The sequence below is a fragment of the Elephantulus edwardii genome, unplaced genomic scaffold (genome assembly GCF_000299155.1).
Source record: "Elephantulus edwardii isolate Elephantulus edwardi_28Jun2011 unplaced genomic scaffold, EleEdw1.0 scaffold00002, whole genome shotgun sequence".
In the NCBI taxonomy this organism is placed as follows: Eukaryota; Metazoa; Chordata; class Mammalia; order Macroscelidea; family Macroscelididae; genus Elephantulus; species Elephantulus edwardii.
The window spans coordinates 32,919,151-32,943,060 of NW_006399752.1; the positions used below are offsets into that span (position 1 = coordinate 32,919,151).

General features: G+C 50.3%; 2 protein-coding genes and 1 pseudogene across 2 annotated transcripts in view; 2 read left to right on the plus strand and 1 right to left on the minus strand.

Moving 5' to 3' along the window:
* Positions 1-54: 54 nt before the first annotated feature.
* On the minus strand, positions 55-17,312 carry LOC102857309 (annotated as a pseudogene).
* A 3,561-nt stretch (positions 17,313-20,873) lies between these two features.
* LOC102849648 (60S ribosomal protein L37a-like) lies at positions 20,874-21,203 on the plus strand. The gene has a single exon (XM_006879068.1). It carries the CDS (start codon positions 20,876-20,878, stop codon positions 21,152-21,154), a length of 279 nt encoding a protein of 92 aa, XP_006879130.1. The 5' UTR covers positions 20,874-20,875; the 3' UTR covers positions 21,155-21,203.
* A 2,366-nt stretch (positions 21,204-23,569) lies between these two features.
* EVL (Enah/Vasp-like) overlaps positions 23,570-23,910 on the plus strand; it is a 72,318-nt gene continuing 71,977 nt past the window's right edge. The window contains exon 1 of the mRNA XM_006879069.1: positions 23,570-23,734. Within this exon, the coding sequence (XP_006879131.1) occupies positions 23,600-23,734 (135 nt within the window). The 5' untranslated portion in view covers positions 23,570-23,599. The remainder of the gene's footprint in view (positions 23,735-23,910) is intronic.

Consider the following 23,910-nt stretch of genomic DNA (forward strand, 5'->3'; position numbering starts at 1 on the left):
CCCTCCTGGAGAAGAGGCAGTCCCGGACCAAGCTCACATGGGGCCGGTCTTCCTCTAGGGCAGCCCAGTCAGATTAAAAGTCTTCTTACCTGGTCAGCTTCAGAGTTTCCACAGAAGAGAGGCTTCGAGGAAACATCTCTGCAGGGACACAGCCAGCACTGCACTCAGCACAGGAGCTGTGCATGCAGATTGCAAGACTCCAGGAACTTGGTCCTGCAGGTGGCAGTGCCATTTGGTAGCTGGAGACCCTGGCCAGGCCAAAGTCAGCCAGCTTGACCGTCCCGTTCGTCACTAGAATGCTCCCTGGCTTCAGGTCCCAGTAAGCAATGTACTTGGCATGGAGGACATCAAGGCCTCTTAGAAACTGGCACATAAGGTCTTTGATGCCATCCACCGGCAAGCCTGCTGGGGTGCTTTCTCCACGTACATCTTTAGATCTTGCTCCACGTGTTCACACACAGAGTCGCCTTGGTTCCCTGGTCGTTTTAGGCTGAGGGACAGACATCCACCAGCCGGACAACACTGGGATGCTCAGAAGCCTCCAGCCTTCTGAGTAAGGCTGCTTCGTGACCCAGCTGACAGGAAGGCCTCCTCCGGTTCCTTCTCCACTGGGGACGTGGACACTCTTGAAAGCCACAAAAGAGGCCCCTGTGGACATCACGTGCCTTGTACACCGTCCCATGGACACCAGCATCGATCTCCGCCACCAGCTCATAGAGAGGTGGTCATTCTCAAATCAGGAAAGACCTCACCCCGGGCTAGGAGCTGAGGGGCAGCCCATTATCAGTACCACAGAGCCCACTCCTGAGCAGCTGGGCGTGAGGGACCGGACCAAAGACATAGGTCACGAGTGACAGCAGCCCCCTCAGTCCTCTTTAACCACACTTTTAACAAAGTATTTAAGGAAGCTTGGTGACAATAGTTCCAAAGCTGGCTGTCAATGAAAAGGTCAACAGTTCAAACCCACCAGCTGCTTTTTGGAAGAATGTAAGTTAGTCTACTTTGTAAAGATTTGCATTGAAACCTTATAGGGAAATCCTAACCTGATCATGTAGGGTTATTATGAATATTCAAAAATATTCAAACTTCTTAAAGCATGCACGTGCACACACAAAACCCCAGAGCCACCGCCTCTGAGCCACTTCTGACTGTGTCACCGCTCCACTCGGTTTCTAAGGGAAGAGACTGCCTAGAGCTCTCCCACAAGGTGGTTGGTGGATTTGAACCATTGACCTTTGGGTTAGCAGCCCAACATGGGACACACTATGCTACTAGGGTTCTTTATTTAAAACACACACATCATATATTATGTTTCTACAGATCAGATCTTTCACAAACCTGTAAACTTTCCATGAAAAGTATAAGTCACCTTAAAAATATGCACACAAACGAGCAGGAGTGGTATCCCTTTCCTAAACAGCATGCCTCTGGAAACTCTATGAACTTTGATAATGTCCATAGTTGCAGAGGGGCTTCAGGCCTTTTGTTCATAGGGTCACTGTGAGTCGTGCTCGACTCAGAGGCAATCAACAACAACAAAAACAGGAAAACTGGTACAAATCACCTTAAAAATAAGCACGAGAACATAGAGTTTTTAAAAATACCTTTAAAAAGTACATTTCCACTATTCCTCCTCCATGCCACGATATAGTGTTATTAGCATGAGCAGTTATAAATTCACTGCCATTCTTATTCTAACTTAATTCTTTTTTTTTAAATTTAAATTTGTTATTAATTTCAGTAAAAATTTACAGAGGCTTTGGATTTCCATTCATTCATTGTTGCACATTTGTCCCCTCCCAAGGCTTCCCCCCCAGAACACTACCCTCTTGAAAAAGTAAAAGAAAAATTCTTTCATTGTTTCACAAACCCTCCCCCAGGTCCACTCCACCAGGTAGCCATCGCTCTAGACTCCTATCATGACAGAAATACCTAATCACATATCTCTTTTAAACAATTTTCTCCCTCCTCTGTTTCAGTGCAGTATACATTATTGAACCCATCTTACTCAGTCTCTCCCCAACCCCAAGGTCAGTCCCATTCTACAACAGTGGCACCCTGCAGTATTTGTCCTTTTGTGACTGGGATATTTCACTCAATATAATGTTCTCCAGAGTCAACCATTTGGAATAATATTGCATGTGTTCCTTGTTTTTCAGTGCAGCGTAGTATTCCATCGTGTGCATATACCACAGCTTCACTATCCATTCGTTTGTTGATGGGCACTTAGGTTGTTTTCAACTCCTTGCTGTTGTGAACAAAGCTGCAATAAACATGGGTATGCATATATCTGCTTGGACACAGCAGTCCTGAGATCACCAGTCATAACTCTTATTTCTATTGTTCTATTTTTTTCTTAGTTGGCAAATGGATATCCCCCCTCCTTTTCTCCTTTCAAGGAGCCCTGGTTGCTTAGTGGTTTAAGTGTTGAGCTTCTGAGCAAAAAGCGAATGTTCTTAACCCAGCAGCCGCAGCACAGGACCCAGTTGAGCCCATGTTCCCTGCAGATTCGGAGCCTCAGAAGCCCCAGGGGCAGCTCTGCTCTGGGTGCAGGGTCACGCTGGGGACTGATTGATGGTGGTGGGGTCAGTTGGTCGGCTTCTTTCCTCTTTAGGGTACAGTGATTTCTTCCGCTGAATTGAATGCTATAGGTTCTGGTTTCATTCTCTCGGTGGTTACCCCTATCTTAGGTGGCCCAGGCTTTCCTTTATCATAGTTTCAAACCTTGTCTCCCAGGTCTGTATATCCAAAGGCTCGGAAGCCTGAACCTACAGGGAGTGTGTGAGGGGCTCGAAGTCCTTCCCATCCCAGAAATGGCTCTGTGTCCTCTCCGTGTTGACTTTCTCCCCGCCCCCATGCGTGGTAAAGATGGATGTGGTGAAGTATCCTCACAGTGTCCTTGTGCTCATGGGTCCTCTCAGTGCCGTTTGTTCTGTGCGTGGCCTCTCAGAGCTCATGTGATATTGGGGATCCCTTGTTGGGTTGTTCACAGCTTCTTTCCAGCCTCTGTGGTTCTGGGGAGAAAGCGCTTTCTGGGGGCAAGTCTCGAGACTGCACTAACACACAGCTGCGTCGTAGAGTCTAACTCTTAGGGCCCCGCTGTGCCTGAGTACAGCCACCTCAGAGGGTTTCCAGGGCCATCGGCTGTCTTAGACGTACACTACCACATCTCTGTCCTGTGAGGCAGCCAGTGAGTTTAACCTGACTCTGGCCAGCAGCCCCGTGCTTTTTCCACTGTGACATCAGGGCACCTAGAGCACGCTCTTTGGAGTCTGGTTATTTTGCCCACATTTATTGCCCTTCATTGCCTCTGTCTCGAGTGCACAGCATCTTGAGACCACCCAGGACAGGTGCAGTGAAGGTCTGGCAGCGAGCACAGGAGCTGAGCTGTGCAGCGAGCCGGGAAGAGGTGCTCTCAGTCTGTGGCTGGTGGAGTCATCTTGATGCCGGCCCTGTAAGAATGGCCTCCGAGGCAAAGCTGAGAATTTTAGAGTCTCCAGCAAATCCCACTTTCCATTTCAATTCCGTAGTTTGAAATCCTAAAATGCAAATCATCACAACTCACAGAGGATCTTTGGAAAGCCCAGTGCAGCACAGACACGTGACTTCCAGCGTGACGGGCTGGTCCCGGGTCCTGAGCCCTGCTTCCCCATGCCCCTGCCTCTTCCCCCTCAGCACACCCCGGCTTCCCCTCAGCACCCTGCCTTCTCACCAACAAGTTCTCACAAAGAGGCCACTACCGTACAGGCATAAGTCGATTGACTGGACGCAATTTCTTAGTCAAAGACCCTTCTATTCTTCAGTGTCCCACCAAAAGAGAGTGAAGTGAGTTTCTCCAAACACCACCAGGGGTCCACAGTAGTAGTGAACCGGCTTTGCTGCCACACACAAATCTTCCCACTAGACCTCCTGACAGTCTCGCGTGGCCCCTCCTGCTGCCCGGTGAGGCCTGGGCACGTGGGAAACACCTTCCACTGGGAGTCAGGCACATGCTGTGGTTTCTGAAGCACTTACTGTGTTCAGGACCCCAAGGTGGACGCACCTCTTTGGGGAGTTACATTCCTTCTGTCTCTTCTCCTCTGTGGTCAGTCAGAGTTGACCTGTGCCTTTGTGTCCTGAGCACTGAGCACATGCCGAGCTGCAGTGAGGACACGTTATAAGGTGCCCACCATCTGCTCTGCGGGAGAAAGGCGTGGCGGCTTGTACGTCTTCCGGGCCAGTGCTGCCCCACCTGTGGGCTCTCTGGAGTGGGGACCAGCTCGCTCACAGGGAGTCTGGGCTTGCTTTCTGGTGGGGCGCCCTCCTTACGCAGGACTTGTTTAACGCCCTCACTGGATTGTGTCTCATGTGCCAACAGATCCTAATCTGTTTTTCCAACATTTCCTGTGCTCCAGCATGATTAACTAGGAGCCCTGGAGGTGCTGAAAGATGCCAAACACTAGCCTAGAACTAGTAGTTCAAACCTCCCAGCTACTCTGTGGAGAGAGAGGTGTCAGCCTGCTTCTATAAAGATGGGGGTGGGGGTGGAGGTGTTAGGCCGTCCAGTCAGAACCGATCCATAGCTGGCCCCCCGGTGGGTTTGCAGAGCAGTAAATCTCACAGGAATTCACTGCCCATCGTTCTCCTGTGGAGCAGCTGGTGACTTGAGCCACGTGCCTCTGAAGATTTAGAGGCATGTAAACCCTACAGGGTCCCTGGGAATCAGAACCAACTTGTCTGGAGATTTTCCGTTGGACATGACTGTTGAGAGAGTCAGAGATGGTCCATTGTCATTATAAGGACAGCTCTTTACCAAGCAGGCCTGAGCTTGGAGAAGCAGCTGCCACCAGAGTCCAGCCTGCTGGTTAAACAAAGGCTGGAGGCCACACCTCGCGGCCCCCTGCCTGGGAATCCACCCGCAGGGCCTGTTTTCTTCTCATTTTACTCCAGTGCCTTTTTACCGGCAGGTGGTGTAGTTAAGACCGCCCCCGAAGGCTTTGCTGTCTTTTTCATGTGTGTATTTTCTTTTTATTTGCATGGAGGTTTAGCAGTCTTGCTGATGTTTCATACAATACAAGTGGTTTACTCCACCCTGTTACACTTTGTGAAAGCTGCAAAGAAGAGTAAGGTGTGAGAGACAGGAAGTGAGGGTGAAAGTGAAAGGCTTTTTCTCAGCGGGAAGATGCTCAGCTGACATTTCAGGAGGTGCCCAGGAGACAAGCAGGAATGTCCCTGGGACGTCAGCAATCCCAATTACCTTCTTTTCAGGCTGTGACAGACTAACTGGTAAAATTCCTGGCCTCTTGACAAAAGCAGTTAGGAAACAGTAAAGTAAGCCTAGCAGCTGTTTTCAGACTGCAGCAGGCAGAACTCCGGTTCTCAAGAGCAGACAGATATAAATGGCCCCACGTGCGCTGACTTCCTGCCAGTTACTTCTGGTCTTGGCACTGAGAAATGGGGTTCAGCTGAGAGGTGATCTTAATAAGATGAGGCGGCAGGTTCCTGATTCTGGGCTATGAACAGCTGGACTTAAGAAGCAGAGGAGAAGTGTTATACCAGGGTGCAGGCAGAAGTCTGTGGGACTCACTTTGGGTTGCTGGCTTGGTGAAGGTGAGGCTCACCACCACCACCGGCCCTGGGGCATTGCTGCCAGCAGCTCAGAGCTGAATGGGAGGAGGTGCTGGTGTTAAGGCTCACTGAGCACCTCCAACATTCAGGTGAGACCCTAAAACAGCAACCTTGGGAGCCAGGACCATGCCTTTGACGGAGGGTCGCATCCTAGGGCTAAGTTCACAGTGGAACCAGAACTCAAGACTTACCTAAGCCTGACAGCACCAGCAAGAGAACTAACCCGCACCCTTTAAGGAAGGAGACATAATCCAGATTATGTCCGGCTTAGTTTAGTTCTTGACTTCTGGTTCCACTTGAGAATGCCAAAAATGTCATTTAAAGCAGCTATTACCAGTCAAAGAGCTGCACCTCTCTGGGGGTTCAAATCCCCCAGTGGCACCTTGGGAGAAAGGTGACCAATCTCTTCTGTGGTCTACAGCCTCAGAAACCCAGTGGCGATTTAGCTGTGTATCGGTTCCACATGAAAGCAGTGAGTTTGGAGTGTCTTTTTAATTATCAAACGGAATTTCTAATTAAAAAAAAAACAGGAATGATAAATTCACTGGATAAGATGGATTAAGAGTGAATCAGAGATGGTAGGGAAACATGATTATGGACTTGGAGATGGAGCAGTAGGAAAAAACCCAATCGGAAAATAGGCAAAACATACTGGGGGAAAAGGCATAGCAGAGCCTCACAGCCTGTGAGTAATGTGAAGAGGTCTAACAGATGTGCAATTGACGTCCCAGAAAATGCCTTCAAGAGTGAACTAAGAATAAAAGCGATTTTTCCAATTTAGGAAAAAAACCTCAGAACCAGGAAAACTGTGACGCACGTAATGAGTGTGGACGTGGATTGTCCGTTCTGCAGTGGTGTCTCTGGCCACGTTCTGACTGATGGGGTCGAGCTGCTCTAGCCTCTCTTTGCGCAGATTTGATCCTGGTGTATCCCATTCCGAGATATTCACATGTATAATCACCACCTTTTACAAAATGTATTTGCAGTGACTAAATCTCTGGTCATACAAGATTCTACTGATCTTCTTTGTTTCCAATGGCTGCTAATTACGAATGCATCTTGATTGCATATTAGAGCAGTTCCACACTGCAGAAGTTGGTACAAATCTTCAGTTATTCATCTTTTACTTTAGTGGTTACCAGAAGGGAACACACACCTCCTAGCTCCCTGATTTTAGCCCATTGAGACCCATGTTATACTTCTGACCCATGTTAGATATTTGTTATTTTATAGAACGGTTGTTATGCCACATTGTGTCGACTGTAACTCCTAGCAACTCTTTGAACAGATCTGAACCTTGCTCTGTGTTGCACTCTCCTCCTGATCGCTGTCATGTTCAAGCTCACTGTTAGGATCACTGTGTCAGTCTTTCTCATTGAGGATCTCTCTCTCTCTGACCTTCCCCAGGATGTTGCCTTTTTTCAAGAGACTGGCCCCTGCTGAGAACATACCCAAATTATGTGAGACCGAGTTTCACCATCCTCACCTTTGAGGAGTAATTTGGTTGCTTCCCTCAAGACAGTCGATGGGGTATTCCATATTCTTCACCAAAGCCACAATTCAGAGACAGTCCTACTCCAGTCATCCTTATTCCTTGTGCAGCTTTCAGAAGCATAGGAAGCAGTTGGAAATAGCATGGCTTACATCACTTGCATCACTGCTTTTTAACACTTCAGGAAGATCCTTGACAACAGACTGTCCCCAGTCCAGCAGGCCTTTTGGTTTCTTTACTACTGCTAGTAACTATGCTGATTGTTGAGCCAGTAAAATGAAACATCAGGCAACTTCAGCCTTTTCTCTATCATGATTTTGCTTCTTGGTCCAGTGTTGAGGACTTTTATTTTCCTGATGTTGAAATGGAATCCATATTGAAGTCTTTGATTTTCTTTAGTAGATACTTCAAGTCTTATTCATTTACGGGAAGCAAGCGTCCTCTTTTTAATGCAGATTGTTGGTGATACAAAGCTCTAAGATAATAAATTTGTGTTATTATAAGCCATTAAGTTTGTGGTAATTTGTTACAGTAGCAGGAAGAAGCCAGTATAGGATGGATATAAGCCACATAAAATTTCATATCATCGTGAGAACAATTGACTGGCACTCTTTTAGAAATGAAAATAAAAATGTTATTGAAGGATTAATTACATTTCCTGGTATCCTCCAATTGGCTGTGACATGTGGTCTGGCTTGCAGGGGAAATAGTTTTTAATTTGGCAAAGCAAACAAAGGTGAATGGTTTCACACTAAAAAAGGGGTAGGAGAAGAAAGGACCTTCGAAGTGTTGCCAAACCACACAACTCCCCACACCTGTTCCTGTTGTTAAGTTCCACGGTGCTGGGAACAGATCTGAACCTCATCCTGTGACATCCTCACGGTCTCTGCTGCGCTCAGCCCATTCTTACCGTCACTTGTCAGCCTGTCTTTCAGATTGGTGGATCCAGAAGCCAACAGAAGGGCTGACCTCATTCCTAGCCTGCCATTAATTCCTTATCTTCTGACATACATCGACTAAGGCCGTATTTCCAGCTCTCTCGACATGTAGGTTTGAGAGCCTTGTGAGTGATCAGATCAGGACAGTTCACAGTCCCAGATGGGTGAACGTTGTCCATGGAGTTGGAGAAGTGAAAGTCAAATTCACTTTCATCTGCAGCCTTGAAATACAGACATCAGCCATCTGCCAGGAGGGAAAGGAGTGAACGGGGGGACAATTAAGTCAGCAGATTTGTTTTCACCAGTTAAGGCCGAAATATCTGTTTTGCTCAGTATTACTCTCAAATTTTTATAGCTTTGATCTGACTTTCTATCTAGTTAACAGATTTGTGAAGAAAACTGCTCAAAATATTGTGGAAAATACCATTAAAAGCCTCAATAGGGACCTTTCCAGGGTATTGAAGAGCAGTGGTGTCACTCTGGAGACTAAGGTGCGTCTGATACAGGCTGTGGTCTTTGCAATCACTTGTTATGCATCAGAGAGTTGGACAATGACTAGGGAGGATAGAAGGAGAATCGATGCCTTTGAGCTGTGGTGCTGGAAAAGAGTATGGACTGCCAAGAAAACAGATTCATCCTGGAGAGGGTTAAACCAGGCTGCTCCTGGCAGGCAAGGATTCTGGGGCTTCGTCTGACATTGGACATGTAAGGAGGGACCAGTCCTTGGAGAGGGACATCATGCTTGGGAGGGTGGAGGGACAGCGCAGGAGGGGAAGGCCCCCTATGAGGTGGATTGATTAGTGACTGGGGTAATCGGGATGGGTGTGTCAGAGGAAGTGTGATTGGCACAGGATAGAGCAGGGTTTAGGGCTGTTGTACATAGGGTCACTATGAGTCGCAAGTGACTCGACGGCACATAACAACAACAAGTGAAAATTTAAGTTAGGAATAAATTTGAAGAACTAAGGTTTGTAACTCATTCCCATAAGGATAAATATGGTATAAAACCGTTATTGTAGAATGAGTATAAGGATCCAGGAGGGGTGGGAGAGGCTGGAAGCAGAGGGATGTGATGTGTAGGAGAAGAGGGGTTTAATCATTGGGTTGTACAGTTTGATTGGGGGAGGATTTAAGGAATTTGTTCAAATTTGTATTTGAATTTTATAAATTAGTAGAACAATTAAAGAATTTAAAAAATAAAAGGATTAAAAAAAGAACTAAAGTTTGCTATAAGGCCAGCTTCACCATTATTTATAGTTATATATTTATAGTTTCATTAAACACTTTGTAACTTTGTTTTAATATCTATTTCCTAACCTCCTCCTATTTAAGGCATCTTTTCTGAGGTCGTTTATGTAAACATTCTAAACAAGCAGTAAGCCTTCATCTGGCTTAGACACTCTGAGTCTTGTCTTCTTTGATAACAGAACAGTCACACTTTGACCCAAAAAAAAGAGGAGACAGAAGGAGAAGCGGAATTGTTTTCTTTAGAAAGGTAGAACTGAAAATCTTAAGTTTAGTTTCTATTTTTGCCTGAAGTGGCCCAATTCAGATATGCCACCCCCTCATATTTTTCTAAGGTTTACCTCCATGGTAAGAAAACAAAAATACTCCTTTAGTATCAGAGGAAGTACACTACCAGGTGAGAATAATAATTCAGAGGGGAAATCTGGAAGCAAAAGAAAGATCATGTGGCTTGTGAGCAAATTAATGGAAGTGCAAAGAAGATTTGAGTATGTGGGGGTTTTCTGTCCTTTTTGACAGATGTGTCACTCCCGGAAGGAGGTGGCTGTGGGTGTCAGGGGCCCATGCTGTAGACTTACATTGTATGAGGTTCTCAGCCCTTAGTCTAGCACCGTCTGTGACTAAACCCGCTTTTGTTAGTTGCCATCATAGAACTCGTCCGGAAATGCTGCCATGATTTGAACTCGGTGTTTGTTGTTACGTACTGTCAAGTTGGAACCAGACACATAGCTGACCCTCCAGTGGGGTCTTATAGACGATAAACCACACGGGAAAGGATTGCTCACCTTTCTCTCACAGAGCAGCTGGTGGATTTGAACTGCTTGCCTTCAAGGTAGCTGCACAACTCCTTACCCACTCGGGCACCTGAGCTCCCTGTTGAACTCAGACCTCCAGGTATTAAATGATCAGGCAGAAAAAATCTAAGAAAAAATTTTAAAGAGGGACATTTTTAAACAGATAGTAGGGTTGGTTCATCAGGGAGATAAAATAATCATCAGTATATATGCAAGATCAACTAACCAAAGATTTAAATATAGGAAATGAAAATGGACAGAATTAAATGAGGCAAATCCAGTTGATGTCACACTTGACGGTATTAAATAAACCCTTTTCTCTCAGCAGTTGATAGGATAGTCACATTTAAAAAGCACTATCAACACATAGACCTGCTGAACTTTCCAGAACACTCCCTGCTCGTGAGCACGTATCCTTCTCTTCACAAGATGTGTTCACCAAGGTAGACCATCAGGCAAGACTCAGCTTTTCCAGGGACTGAAATCATACTTGGTGGGAGGGGAAAGAAAAACTTTCTTGAATCTCTTTCCTGACGGTGAGCAATGTTGGAAAACATCAGATATTTGGAAATTAAGTAAAACTCTTGTAAATCTGTGGGTAACAGGACAAATCACAAGGGGAAATATTTTGAACTAAAAGCAACAGAACCCACAACGGATCAGAGTTTGTGGTTTGCAGGTCCCTTGCAGGCCCCTGTTTCCCCTTTGTCCTTGGTTGAAACTGCTTACAGGGAATGGGTGGTGATGTGTTCTCACCACCAAGCACCGTCAGCTCTCCAGGTAGTACAGGTCGGCCTGCGTCCTGTGCTCGCTGCAGATTTCCTGCTGTACCAGTAGCACCATTTGGATGCATCTATCTGCTAAAAGCACAACAGCCATGTGCTGGCGTACAGACTTGCCCCGTCAGGCGTCAGGGCCTTCGGAGGGAAGAAGTGCGGGTTCCTCTCCTGTCTCCTGTCTCCTGTCTCCTGTCTCCTGTCTCCCATCTCTCTCAGGGTCCAAGCTTGAGAGGAATGGTGCTCGGCTCTCAAAAGTTCTCAGTTGCGTTTGGATGGGTTGAGAATGTCTCCTGGGAATGCCAGGCCCCGTGGAAATAAACAAGGGAAGCTCGGCTCTCCCTCTTTGACAGCTGAAGCTCACTGAATGACAAAGTGGCAAGATCAGGGGTCCAGGGCCCCCCAGCCATCTTCCTTTCAGGCTGTGCAGTGATGGCTTCACTGGTGCAACTGTCCTCGCTCCATATCCTGATGTAGCATTTGGTTTATTATAAATATTTAGTATGAAATTTGACTTCTCACATTTCCCCCTGTTTGTTTTTATCAGAATCATGTTGTCATCTAGAAGAGCACGGCTTCTTCTCTTCATTGACTCATTCTTGCTTGGTTTTGTTCTCTCCATCCTTTATACACAAACAAATATAACAAATTAAGCAACATAAGCTCACAAAAATACTTCAAAAAAATCTCCATATGATCAGAAGGATTCAGGTTGGATATTCCTTCACTATTCCTTATGGAATATCTATGTTATTAAAATAATCCAGTTATTTATCAAAAGCAGTGTGAATCTGAGCATATAATTTCAGTATATCATCTTTGAAATTCCCAAGATTCATTCCATTCTGTATCATTCCACTTTACTGGAGTAATGAAAAACTGTGTAGTATTCCGATCACATTTAAATTTTATTTGTCTTTCAAAAGACCATAACTTTTCAGAATCTTACAGATTCTACAGCAAGGTGAACTGCCCAGCTGTTTTGGTTAACTGCTGTCAGCTTGATTTCTCCCTGTCTTCCGTTGTCATGACATAGGGAAGACTTGGGAGTTCCTGGAGCTCTTCCCAAAGGACTCTAAGAGAAGGTTTGCACAGATCCCCACTTCATATGACAGACGGCATAGCCTAGGCCCAGACTGTTGAAATGACAGTGACCTGGACAGGGTGGCAGAGCCAGGGCCACAACCCGGCTGGGAGACAGGAAGCAGGAAGCTCCCCAGCTTGAGGTTTCTGGCGGGGATGGTGGCACTGGGCTCCCACGCCGCAGGGGCTCTGCACCCTCAGCTTCTTCCTTCTCTGTTCTCTACCCAAGTTTCAGTTTTGGGCTCAGCCTTGTTTCCCCTTTGTCTCTGGTTCAGCTTCCTTTTCCTGTTTGGTTTTAAGCAGAGTCTAAAAACCCACTTGCTGTCTACAGTGGGTCTGTGGTCTTCTGAGCAGCACGGCCTGGGAAGGGTCACGGACTTGCCTGCAGGACGCCATGGCCACAGGGTGAGTGCTGGGGCCAGTACAGGAACAGAGGGACGATGACAGAGCCTCGGACCCTAACAGTGTAGAGCTGAAAGAGCTGCAGGTGACCCCAAACCCCTTGTTCTATCAAAAGGGAAACCAGGGCCAGGCAGAGGACTCACCGGGGTCACCAGCAGGTTAGTAACTGGCTCCCTCTCCCTCCACTGGTCTTCCCATGGCGCATTGTACAGGCCGCTGGACATGAATAGTGTGTGTCCATGGCCCACGTGCGCTCAGGAGCCAAGTGCACGTCTGTGGTCAGGAGGAAGGGCAGGACGTGCCTGCCTGTAGGGTGCTGGCTCTTCCTCCAGGACGTCAGAGCAGGTGGTTTTCTCCAAGTGCCAAAGACAGAAACGGGAAGTGGGGTTCCGTTCGTAAGGGAGACTTTGTGGATCCTAAGAGCAGGAACCCCGATTCTCTTCTCCCGAGGCTTGACCTCAGGCTGTGGTCACCTGGACAATTGCCGTTTAGCATGTCTGTCCACTCAAGATGTAGAATCTGTTTCTAACGTGTGCGCCGTCAGAGTGAGATCGCGTGTTGGACGTGACTCCCCAGCTCAGGGCCAGGAGAGAGGGTCAGCAGTAGGGCTTGATCCGCTGGACTCGAGGACATTTATCTGGTGAACAGCGTGAAAGGCTAATGATCGCTCACCCTCAGATCTCCTTCACCGTCATGGTGCTGGCTCGCCTATCATTTCTTTGGCTCTTTCAGGGCTTTATTTGGGGGGAGGGGTGGGAGCTGGTATACAGGATAGTCACCCCTGTGTCATGGATGAAGAAGTCCAGCCTTGGGAAGGTTGGGGACTTGCCCAGTCACAGGACTAGTTAAGGAAGAACTGGAACTAGAATCTACCCAGAGAACGTAACTGGTCGGCTTTCCAGAACATTCCACTGATGTGGTATATATGCCTTGAGCATTATGCACAGATTATCTATGTGGGGTCGGTGACAACAGCCACTCGAGGGGTTGGCTAGGAGCCCTGGGGGACAGTGCATTTATGTGAATGGAGAGGCACAGTCGGCAGGAGGGTGAGAAGGGTTGTACATTCCCCGGACATAACCTGTGTCCCTGGCCTGAGCATGTGGAAGAGATCCAGTCAGTGCAGGTTCTGCAGATACTCTCAGCACCAGCATCGTGTTGACATTATAGTAAGTAGAACGCGTCCCGAGTTCCCTCTGTCCATGAGAAGGGGGCCTTGACTCTGGCCCACACTCCCGTCACTTCATCGCCTCTGCTGGGCACTGGCCTGCTTCCCTGGGCCTCAGCATCGTTTGCTTTATTCTTGCTCCCCACATCCAGGTTCTGTCACCTTAGAAATTTCCCTTTAGGAAATGCCTTCCTTGCCGAAGGCGCGTTGACTTCTGTAAGGGTGGGATCCGTCTTCAGTCGTAAATAGTGTGGGGAGAAGTCCACGTAGCCTTCTCTTAGCCAGTCAGTTACTGATTGCACAAAAATGACATTGAAAGCACATGGAGGAAGCAGGGTGACCAGAAAAGGGCTTTTGGAATGACAGGACATCCGACCTTTGCAGCTTGACGAAGCCTAGAAAGCTCAGATTAGCCAGGTTAGTGTTGGGCCCTCACTCTCCTCTTCAGCCCCAGAAACCCTGGACTGGCTTTTGTCTCCTGTGCTCTCAGCGCGTCCTCCAGCAGGAGGGGGGTTGTGTTGGTGGTGACCTTGAGTCGGGATAAGTACTGACCTAGCCCAGCTCTGAAGGGCAGAGATCATGAGTCCAGGGTCTGGGCAGGGCTTGTCCACAGTGTGTGGGGAGCTGATGGACAAGTCCAAGCCCAAGCAAAGCCTGAGTTGTCTCAGCCTCCCCTCCCTGAGGCCGAGGCCATACCCGCACGCGCTGAGGTCCCCACAGGGCTGCTGCAGTGTCAGACCTGTGCCGTCTGTCCTTCTCAACTCCCAGCATTCGCACAGGCCAAGAGAAGCTGCCTCAGGGCACTGGGTCCCTCCAAGCTCCCAGCATTCCCACAGGCTGAGGGAAGCTGCCTGGGTCCTCCTTGACCTTGGCCTTCACAGAAGTAGACTATATATCTTTCTCCCTGGTGTGTTCAAACCATAAACTGATTATCCGCCCGCCGGGCTCCTGTACAAAACAAAGCAGAAGTCCTCCCACTGAGACGAGCCAGTCTCATGGTGGCCCTCCATTGGAGTTCTAGAAATCTTCACTGGGGAGACTGCCTGTCCAGTAGAGTGTCTGGTGGATTCAAACCAGCAACCTTACAGTAAGCAACATGACCCGTTATACTCTGCACCGTCAGAGCGGGCCTCCTAGAGCAGCCACAAACTCAGCAGGCTCTGGGGCTTCCTCATGTTGTCGTGCAGAAAGGTCACACCAACTTCCTGAGGGACAGCGATGAGTGTGTGGTGGGGTGACTGGGCCGTCTCCTCTAGAGACCTGTCAGTCAGGAAACCCTCATTGAGCCCCGTACAGTGAACGGGGAACTGGGGTCCCACATGAGCGCTTGGTAGTACCCAAGGCTGTGGCCAGTGGTGATCACTTCTCACACCAGCACCCCCCCAACCCCCACAGCACAGCTTTGATCACTTCTCACACCAGCAGCCCCCACCCCCCACAGCACAGCTTTGATCACTTCTCACACCAGCCCCCAGCGGGACAGGTGTCTTATGACTCATTCCAGGCTCAGAGAAGAGGGGGCCTGGAAGGTGCAGTCGGTGACTGGCACAGGCAGGGCCTGAGGGGTGGCAGAGACGTGAACTCACGTTGTCCAGGCGCGCACACCCCTGTTGGCTGTCTGCCCTCAGGAATGGGAGAATGTGGCATGGACGAAATGAGCTTGGTGGGTTTGAGGGTCAGAAAAGAACCAGGAGACCAAACTACACAAGAAAGGCACCAGGCAGGCCACATCGCGCTGAAGCTCACGGGCCAGGTGAGGAGTTAGTGTGTAGACCGTGGTTCTGTCACGTGACAGTGTGCCTGGAATACCCTAACACGGAGTGGGGGTGACTCTGAGCCTCTAATGCGATGTGATGTCCAGCAGACGCTAAGGAAGAACGCTCTGGCCAGCTGTGTGGTGGGCGGGCTGTAGTGGGTCAGCCGTGGAGAGAGGAAGTCCTGTCACAGTCCTCTGACAAGTGACAAGTGCAAGGAGAGAGGACCCTCTCACTCACTGGGTGACCTCAGACCCTTCTCTTCCATGGAGCGGGGATAAAGCAGTGACTGCCCGTGGCCAGTGTCCGAGGATCACAGGACACACAGACTGACTGCTGTTCCAGCCGCGTGCTTCAGAACCAAACCCAAAATGAACCCACGTCTGCCTGCTCACTCAGTGGCCCTGGGAACGGGGTACAACTGGCCCGTAGGATTTTTAAAGTGGGGTCTTTGTAGACCGCCTCACCGACGTCCTGAGGGGCAGCTGGCAGGTTCGGACCCTTAGCTCTTAACCACCGCACCACCAGGGCCCCTTTAAAGGAGAAGACCCCCGTTTCTTCCCCACATCCTCCTTTGGCTTCTCAGGCGGGATCTCAGCCCCGTCTTCCAGGGCAGCTGCTTGGATCCACAGCGCACCTTTCTTCCAGGTTTCTACACTCACAGTTGTTGGTTGTCTGTTGAAAGTCAGCAGTCAAGACTTCACAGGCGCCGTGTCAGAAGGGCCTGCTCTGGGGCCACTCCCTCCAGTCTCCCCGCATTCACTCTCTAACTCATCAATCCGTCAGGCAGAAGGCACTGAGCTGTACTGGGGTCAGTGGAGAGCTTGGCCAAACGGGTCTGGTGACAGACACACACTTGTCTCAAAGAGGTTCCCTGTCTCCAGTAAAAGGAGACCTGAGACAGCAGCTTTGAGTGGGCGGGGCGCCGAGATCTCCCCTGTGGGCTCTCCAGGTGCCTTCAGGTGTCCCGGCTCAGATCCGCCCTGGAGCAGGGCTGGGGTTCTTACTCTCTGTCCACAGACTGGGAGAAGTCTCCCCTGAACGACAAGTCTTCCCTGGTGTCACCAACCAGTCCACAGCCGGCCGGTCAGTTCCACCTCCCAGCCTCCCTGTAGGCCAGAGCACGACTGCCCTGCAGGGATCCCAGTGCCCTGCTCATTCTTCTGAGGAGCAGCCGGTGAGCTCGGACCCCTGACCATCAGGTTAGCAGTGGAGAGAGCTTTAACAGCAGTGCCACCATGAGATTTTTCTGTAGCTCTTTCAGATCCCCATTTTGAAAGTGCTGGCCCTTTCTGCTGACCTTCACGGTGCCGCTGGCCGCGTTCTTGCCGGGAACCTGACAGGGTGCCCTCATCTTGGTGGATGTTGAAGACGTGTTTGTGGAGTTGGGTGCGTGTGACTTAGAGACGCTGTCATTGTCAGGCCACAGCTGTGCCGCTGACCAGGGCCATGGCTGCGTGGGAGCTTCCTCTTTCTCCTTGATGTCAGCAAGGCCTTTTCTGAAGACAGACCTTCGAAACTGGGGGTGTGGGCAGAAGGAAGCAAGATGTGGGTACCCGGTACCCACCCCCGAGACTGAGTGGACAGTCTCCTTTGGAGGAATGGAGGGTTTGTCTCTTTCTGGGCATCTCAGCTGATGTAACGGTGCCCGTGGGTTTCAGACTCATCCTGGAGGAAGAGAAGAGATGGAACCCTGAGTCTGTGCTGGGGAACACCAAGATTGGAGGTGCGTTGCCCGAGAAGGTGCAGCCTGGCTTTCCCAGCGCCCTGTGGCCCCATGTCTGTCCCTGCAGCCGCTCTGTCCCAGGCCTGGGTGACTCGAGCTGGGGGAGGTGTCTATGTGGGGACTCAGCACCCTGGACAGTCTCCCTCTGCACTGTGGGTCCGGCCTCAGGGCTGCGTCTCCTGCCCCCCGGGCTGTTTGGAGGGGATGCTGTTCCTGATCTTCCACAGATGATTGTCCTGGGGGTCACTGTCTCCTGACCAGACGGAGCAGGGTTGTGGTGCAGCATCCCCAGAGCACACAGTCGTCAACGCCCATGTTCACAGCCATCCCGTCGTTGCTTTAAGAGCCACCGAGCAGGCAGGCCCTGCCTAGCCAGGGAGAGGCATGGGGAGCAGGACGGGCCATTAGGGGCCGGCGGGGTGGGGAGACGGAAAGGGCATAGCCCATGGTGGCCAGGCGTCCAGAGGACCTGAGCTTGTGTTGTGCTTTTCAAGGTTTCCTGCAAGCCTTCCGCTGTAGGCCTGCTCACTCCATTCGCTCTGCGATGTCACGTCGTTTGGTACCTAATTCCTGAGCTGACACTGTCCTAAGTGCCTGGAAAAGATGGGGTGAGGGAGGAGATTACAGGTAGACTCTGTGTAGGAAGGCTGTGACTAGTGGGGTGCATCTGTGAGGCCGCCTGTCAGCCAGTGAGGACCTCCTCGGCCCTGTGGGCTGCTGGGGGTGGGCGTGCGGCCTGAGGGCCAGGGGCTTGCACTGCAGGACTAATGTGGGCTGAGACTGAGGCTCCCCTTCCCTGGAAGATCTCATCTCAGATCTCGTAGCTTAAGTCCAGGGTCAGGTTTGAGAGCTGCATGAAGAAAAATAGGTGTGCATTTTGCTTTTTCTCTGTATAAGGGAGCGATGTCAGCAGACTCTGAAAGCAGCCTGTGAGCCTGACCGTAGATGAACCACACAAGGACAGGATGGCCAGCCGTTCCTGCCTGCCTCCCCTTTCCACCCTGCCGGGTGCCGGGGGGACTCACCGAGTGCTGAGAGGACTCACTGAGTGCTGCGGGGACTGACTCACGGGCTGGTGGGAGGACTCACTGGGTGCTAGGAAGACTCATCGCCTGGCTTGAGGCGAGTCTTTTCACAGACAAGGGAGAAAGGCCAGTGAGGGCCAGACCCAGCCAGTCACGCTCCTTCTGCAGCTCCTGACCAGAGGGCAGCCGGGAGCTTTCTGTTGTCACAGACCTCAGGAGCAGGAATTCCAGTTTGAGTCCACAGCCCCAAATCCTCCTCCTGCAAGAGGAACTCTGGTTGTCCCTAATCCTTAAAACAACCTGTTAATCCCCAAAAAGAATCTGTCCGCCTGGATAGGAGCAAGCCAGACAGTGGGCCTGGATGTTTCTGGTTTTGTTTTGTTTTGTTTTTCTTCTCACCAGCACTAGACTGATTGTTGTTTTTTTGTTTGTTTTAAATTTTATTTAAATTTATTATTAATTTCAGTAAAAACTTACCGAGACTTTGGATTTCCATTCATTCATTGTTGCACTTTTCTCCCCTCCCAACCCTCCTCCTAGTACACTACCCTCTTGGAAAAGTAAAAGAAAAATTCTTTCATTGTTTTATAAATCCTCCCCGAGGTCCACTCCACCATGTAGCCTTCACTCTAGACTCCTGTCATGACAAAAATACCTAATCACATATCCCTTTTAAACAGTTTTCTCCCTCATCTGTTTCAATGCAGTAACTCATTTATCAATGCGGCGTAGTAGTCCACTGTGTGAATTTCCCACAGCTTCTCTACCCATTTGCCTGTTGATAGGCACCCGGGTTGTTTTCCAACTCCCTGCTACTGTGAACAAAGCCACGATAAACATGAGTGCGCAAATATCTGCTTGGGTGGCAGTTATGGTCTCTTTGGGATATATTCCCAGTAGTGGAATTGCTGGGTCAAACAGTATCTCTATTTGTAACTTTTTGAGAACGCGCCATACCGCCTTCCACAGTGGTTGTACCATTTTACACTCCCACCAACAGTGAATAAGGGTTCCAGTTTCTCCACACCCTCGCCAGCATTTGTTGCTTGCATAGACTGATTGTTTTGATCATGTAAGAAGCAGCCCATGCAAATGTGCAGAGACCAGGGTTTGATCAGTGATCACAGAGCCCTGGGGACAGAGTGAGAAGAGATCGTCGAGGAGGCATGTGTGTTCACTGCGATGGTGTGAGTGCCATGATCTGATTAACATCCTGTGTGCTCCCAGCAGCGACTTCCCACTACTCACCAGAAGGTGGGCACGTCAGACCCACCCAGAGGCACCGGGAGCTGCTGGTTGGCCTCTGAAAGAACACAGCACCTGAAACCCGTGGGAGCAGTTCCACCGCTCAGACGTGGGGTCGCTGCAAGTCGGACTCGATTCTAGCCGACAGCAACAGACTGTCCAAGTGATAAACAGTGGCTTGGGGAGTGTCGTGTTGAGCTGTGTATCTCTCCACCAGGGACACATACAGCCCCCTCTACACACAGGGAGTCATACACAGACACCACAGAGTGGTCTGTCCATCAGGACCTCCTGAGAATCAGCCCTCGCTTTCCTCTGCAGCTCTTTGTGGTCTGTTTTCCCAGGGGAGGGCAGGAGCTCTGGGGCCATGTCTACACAAGCAGAGATTATATGGGGCCTCTTGGGGAAGAAGTGGGAAAAATTTATATATACATGTTTGGAAAAAACTAGTGGATTTGTTTATCTAACAAATAACTAGTATTTCCAAAGCCAGTACTTGGTGGTCTGATGAAATGGCCTCACATGAGAACGGCTTTGGCCAGGCTCAGTCACTCCGCTGAGGATAGGTGTGTGCTCCAGCGTCTCCTGTGGTGCCCGTGGGACAGTCCCGGTGGGAGCAGGGAAGACTCTGGGAACCAAGCCCAGCCCCGGAGGGCACTGGGGCCTGCTGAACACCAGAGAGCTGAAGCCGAAGCAATGTGAGTTGGCTCTAGTGATCTTTTGTATTTAGGTTTCAACAGTGGCAATAAAATTAACAGGCAAGTAGCTGTACAAATGGAAAAAGAAAAACCGAAATAAAGCAGTGGGGGTTTTTGTTAACCACCATTTAATTTGAGCCTGATGTGTTAAGAACACCAACGAAAAAGGAACGTGTGGTAAGCAAACCCGTGTGTGTACGCCATGCATGAATGCATCTACTTGGTGACAAGCACAGCACGTGGTCATTGTGGTCCCAGCAGCCCAGATGAGTCAGGATGTGGCCCTGAGTGGAGGTTCTCCGAGAAAGGGTTCTGTGTTGAACCCAGGTGGCCGGGACCAGGACCCCACCATCCTCTGTCATCGGCTAGAACAGCCTGGGAAGAGTGTAGCCACTGGGGGTGTTGGTCGGCTACCTCTCTTACCTCTCTTAACAGGCCGTCTGTAAGGGGAGACCCCACACAGACTCCAGAATGTCCCTTCCTGGGCGCGCTAGTCCTGAGCCAGTCACATGCCAGCAAGAGCCAGGCTTTCCCCTCGATCCCTCTGACTTAACAGGACATCTGCTGTGTTAATCTCGTCATCTCCCACCTGCCTGAAGGTAGCGCCCGGCACCACCTGCTTGCCCACCGTCACAGATGCTGCTATGTGGGGACAGCACCTACTGAGAAAGCTGAGCTCAGCCTGCTCAGTGGCCCAATGGCTGGGGTAGCACCAGCGCCTCACCCAGGAGCTGCCTGAGGGCCTGTGTCCTCTCATCTGCATTGGCTCACCAGTCTGGACCTCAGAGAGTTAACCAGAGCCAGCAGCTGTTCTAAGTGTCTTCAAGACACACTGTGCCGGCCCCAGAAGCACAGAGACAGGGTCGTACCTTATTAAAAATGTTTTTCCTCGTCCTCTCTGGGTTTGGTGCTTTGCGGCGCAATGGCCAAACGCACCAAGAAAGTCGGCATCGTCGGTAAATACGGGACCCGTTACGGTGCCTCACTCAGGAAGATGGTAAAGAAAATTGAAATCAGCCAGCATGCCAAGTACACTTGCTCCTTCTGTGGCAAAACCAAAATGAAGAGACGAGCTGTGGGCATCTGGCACTGTGGTTCTTGCATGAAAACAGTAGCTGGTGGCGCCTGGACCTACACCACCACCTCGGCCATCACGGTGAAGTCAGCCATCAGAAGACTGAAGGAACTGAAAGACCAGTAGAAGTTCCCCCATTTGAAGCATCTCTAGCCTGTAATAAATGGGTTAATTTATGTAAAAAAAAATGTTTTTCCTCCTTTCTTTCTCCCTGATTTTTGTGTGTGAGATCTATGCTTTTTTTTGTTCAACACGGATTTCCCCCTTAAGCATCTGTGGAAAGAATCATGAATGGGGCCAGAACGCGTGGTAGCTTTCTAGAATAGCAGACCTGTCTGATTGACTCCAGCACGCTGTCCACAGGCGTGCCCAGGGCACCAGGCTGTGTTGTGGGTGGCTAGTGTCCAGCTTGCTCTGCTAAACCCCAGCTTAGGGTGGAGGAGTCGGCACAGGATCAATAGCATTGCAGATTCCGGGTTCAAGACCCAGAGCTGACCAGCTTACCAGCTGTGCTGCTTGGGTAGGAATTCATTCAAGGTGGAATGAGAGGATGCCGTGGACGCTGCGGGGCCACGGGTGCACCACGGTCGCCCGCCTCGGGGCCTCGTCAGTCCTGATGAACCACGTTTACCACCGGCCACCAGCGGTCTTTGGCTGCTTGGTTTTTGGGGGTGGTTGGTGTCGTTTGCATCTTTTCATTAACAGTACCCCACTGCGTAACTGCTTATGTCATCACGTGGATGTACACCTCATGTTTCCTGCCTCCAAAGACAAAGATCAGACATGGGGAAGTTCTGGTAATTAAAGGCCACAGTAACGAAAGCGTTGGGAGAGATTCCACTTACACGCAGCCAGCTTAGGAAGGGGCCGTCTGGATGGACCCGGCTGTCCGTACTCTGCAGTAGCTCGTCGACCGCTGACCGAGGCAGTGCGGCCCTCAGGCCCTCTGCAGCCCTGGGGGCTGGCGCCACAGGCCAGCAGAGGTCCGTCCGGTCACTGACACCCACTTCTTTCCAGAATTAATCCGTTCTGTAACCCAGGAGCCACGGGGGGGCCAGGACTGGGAGCTTAGTCAGATACTTCCTTCCCTGTTTCCTTAACTATGCTGAGGTAAACCAGTGTGCTTTTTCCTAGCTCTCTGGTCTCCTCGATGTAATACTCCGTTGGCTACAGTCAAGGCGGCAGCGCTGTTTGCTGCTGGATTGGTTGGCCTTGAATTGCTGGACTTTGCAAGGGGTTTCCCGTCCATCAGCTGTGGCCATCCAGCCTCCCTTTCTGATCACAGTGGGTTACACGAGGCTGCTGTGAAAGGTTTATGGTCCGACCAGTCGCTCCAAGGCAGACGTTGCCAGTGAAAATCCACGGCCTCGGGAACCATGTGTGGTTCTGCCCTGGCCGGGACAGTGGCCTGTACAGTCCCTCCGAGGTGGAGTTGATCTGAAGGCCATGGATGTATGTTTGGTTTCTCATCCTTCCTGCTTCTCCCTGGTGGCTGGGCACCTGGCCCTCACCGCCTCCTCCTGTCTATTACCTGGGAATGTCAGTGTGCTGGAGTCAGGAGGCAGGTGCTCAAGGTGATTGGATCACAAGCAGCGCAGGGCAAAGTGAGATGCAGGTTGGCTTCCTCTCCACTCGTCCTGCAGAAGCCCCCGAATGTCGAGTCCTCTGTGCACCTCTCCCACTGCAGCGGGACGCCCGGGGGCGGGTGTGTCATTGGCTGTTGGAGGAAAGGTCGTCCGCATCACGTCCTCTAGAATCAAAAGTGGCTGGAGATTACAAATTTAGTTACTGAATACCTGTGGGAGCTTGTTTCTAACTTCCTTTTATGTCTCATCCACACTTTCCAGATCTACAAAATGGGAAAATATTTCATCAAGTGTGACACAGAGGTTCTTTAATACATTATCTTATTTTAGAAGGTGCTTAGAATTTTTTAACCCATTTTATTGTGATTGAAGTGACAGTTTAGAAAGCAAACTGGTTTCCCATTCAGCAGCGCTTACACCTTTTTAGTTGAGACGTTGAGTGTGATCTGCAGAGTGTATCGGTGTCTCCCCACTTCTGTGTGTTTCCTGTTTCCACTCTTCCTTTTTCCTATCCCTTCCTGCCTTCCGGGCTTTCTTCCTGGGCAGATGCTGCCCTGTTGGTCTCGTGGGGTTGATTGCTTCAGGGAATGCGTACCATGCTGGCATTACTGCTCACCCAAAGGCTGGCTACTGTTTGGCTTCTGGAACATTATAGACACTTGACAGATGTAATCCCTTTCCCATCCCATTGCCTTTCCCTGAAAGCAGAGCTGTGGATCATTCCAGGCTGAAGACAGTGTTGGCACCCAGCCTCCTCTCCACGCACCCCGGTCGCTGGAGAATGAAGGCACGTCATGCCCCAGGATAGCACTCGCTGTCAGACGGGTGGGGGCTCTGCCTGTTAGCACGTTTCCTTCTGCCAAGGGGCAGCTGGCCACCTTCAGAAAGGGGCAGAGCCGGCTCCGTCCCTGGCAGCTGTGACTCACACGTACGTTTCTTCTCGGTCCGCAGTGAACAGAGTATCTGCCAAGCTCGGGCGTCCGTGATGGTCTACGATGACACCAGTAAGAAATGGATACCAATCAAACCTGGCCAGCAGGGGTTTAGCCGCATCAACATCTACCACAACACTGCCAGCAACACCTTCCGGGTCGTGGGAGTGAAACTACAGGACCAGCAGGTGAGTGCAGCGGTGTCAGAGCCCAGCATGGCGCGCACCGGACATGATGGCATCACACACATGCGAGTGTCCACGTACAACACAGGGTGGAGAGAGGTACCGGACATGCGTGCTTACACACGCGCACACACACGTGTCCACGTACAACGCAGGGTGGAGAGAGGTACCGGACATGC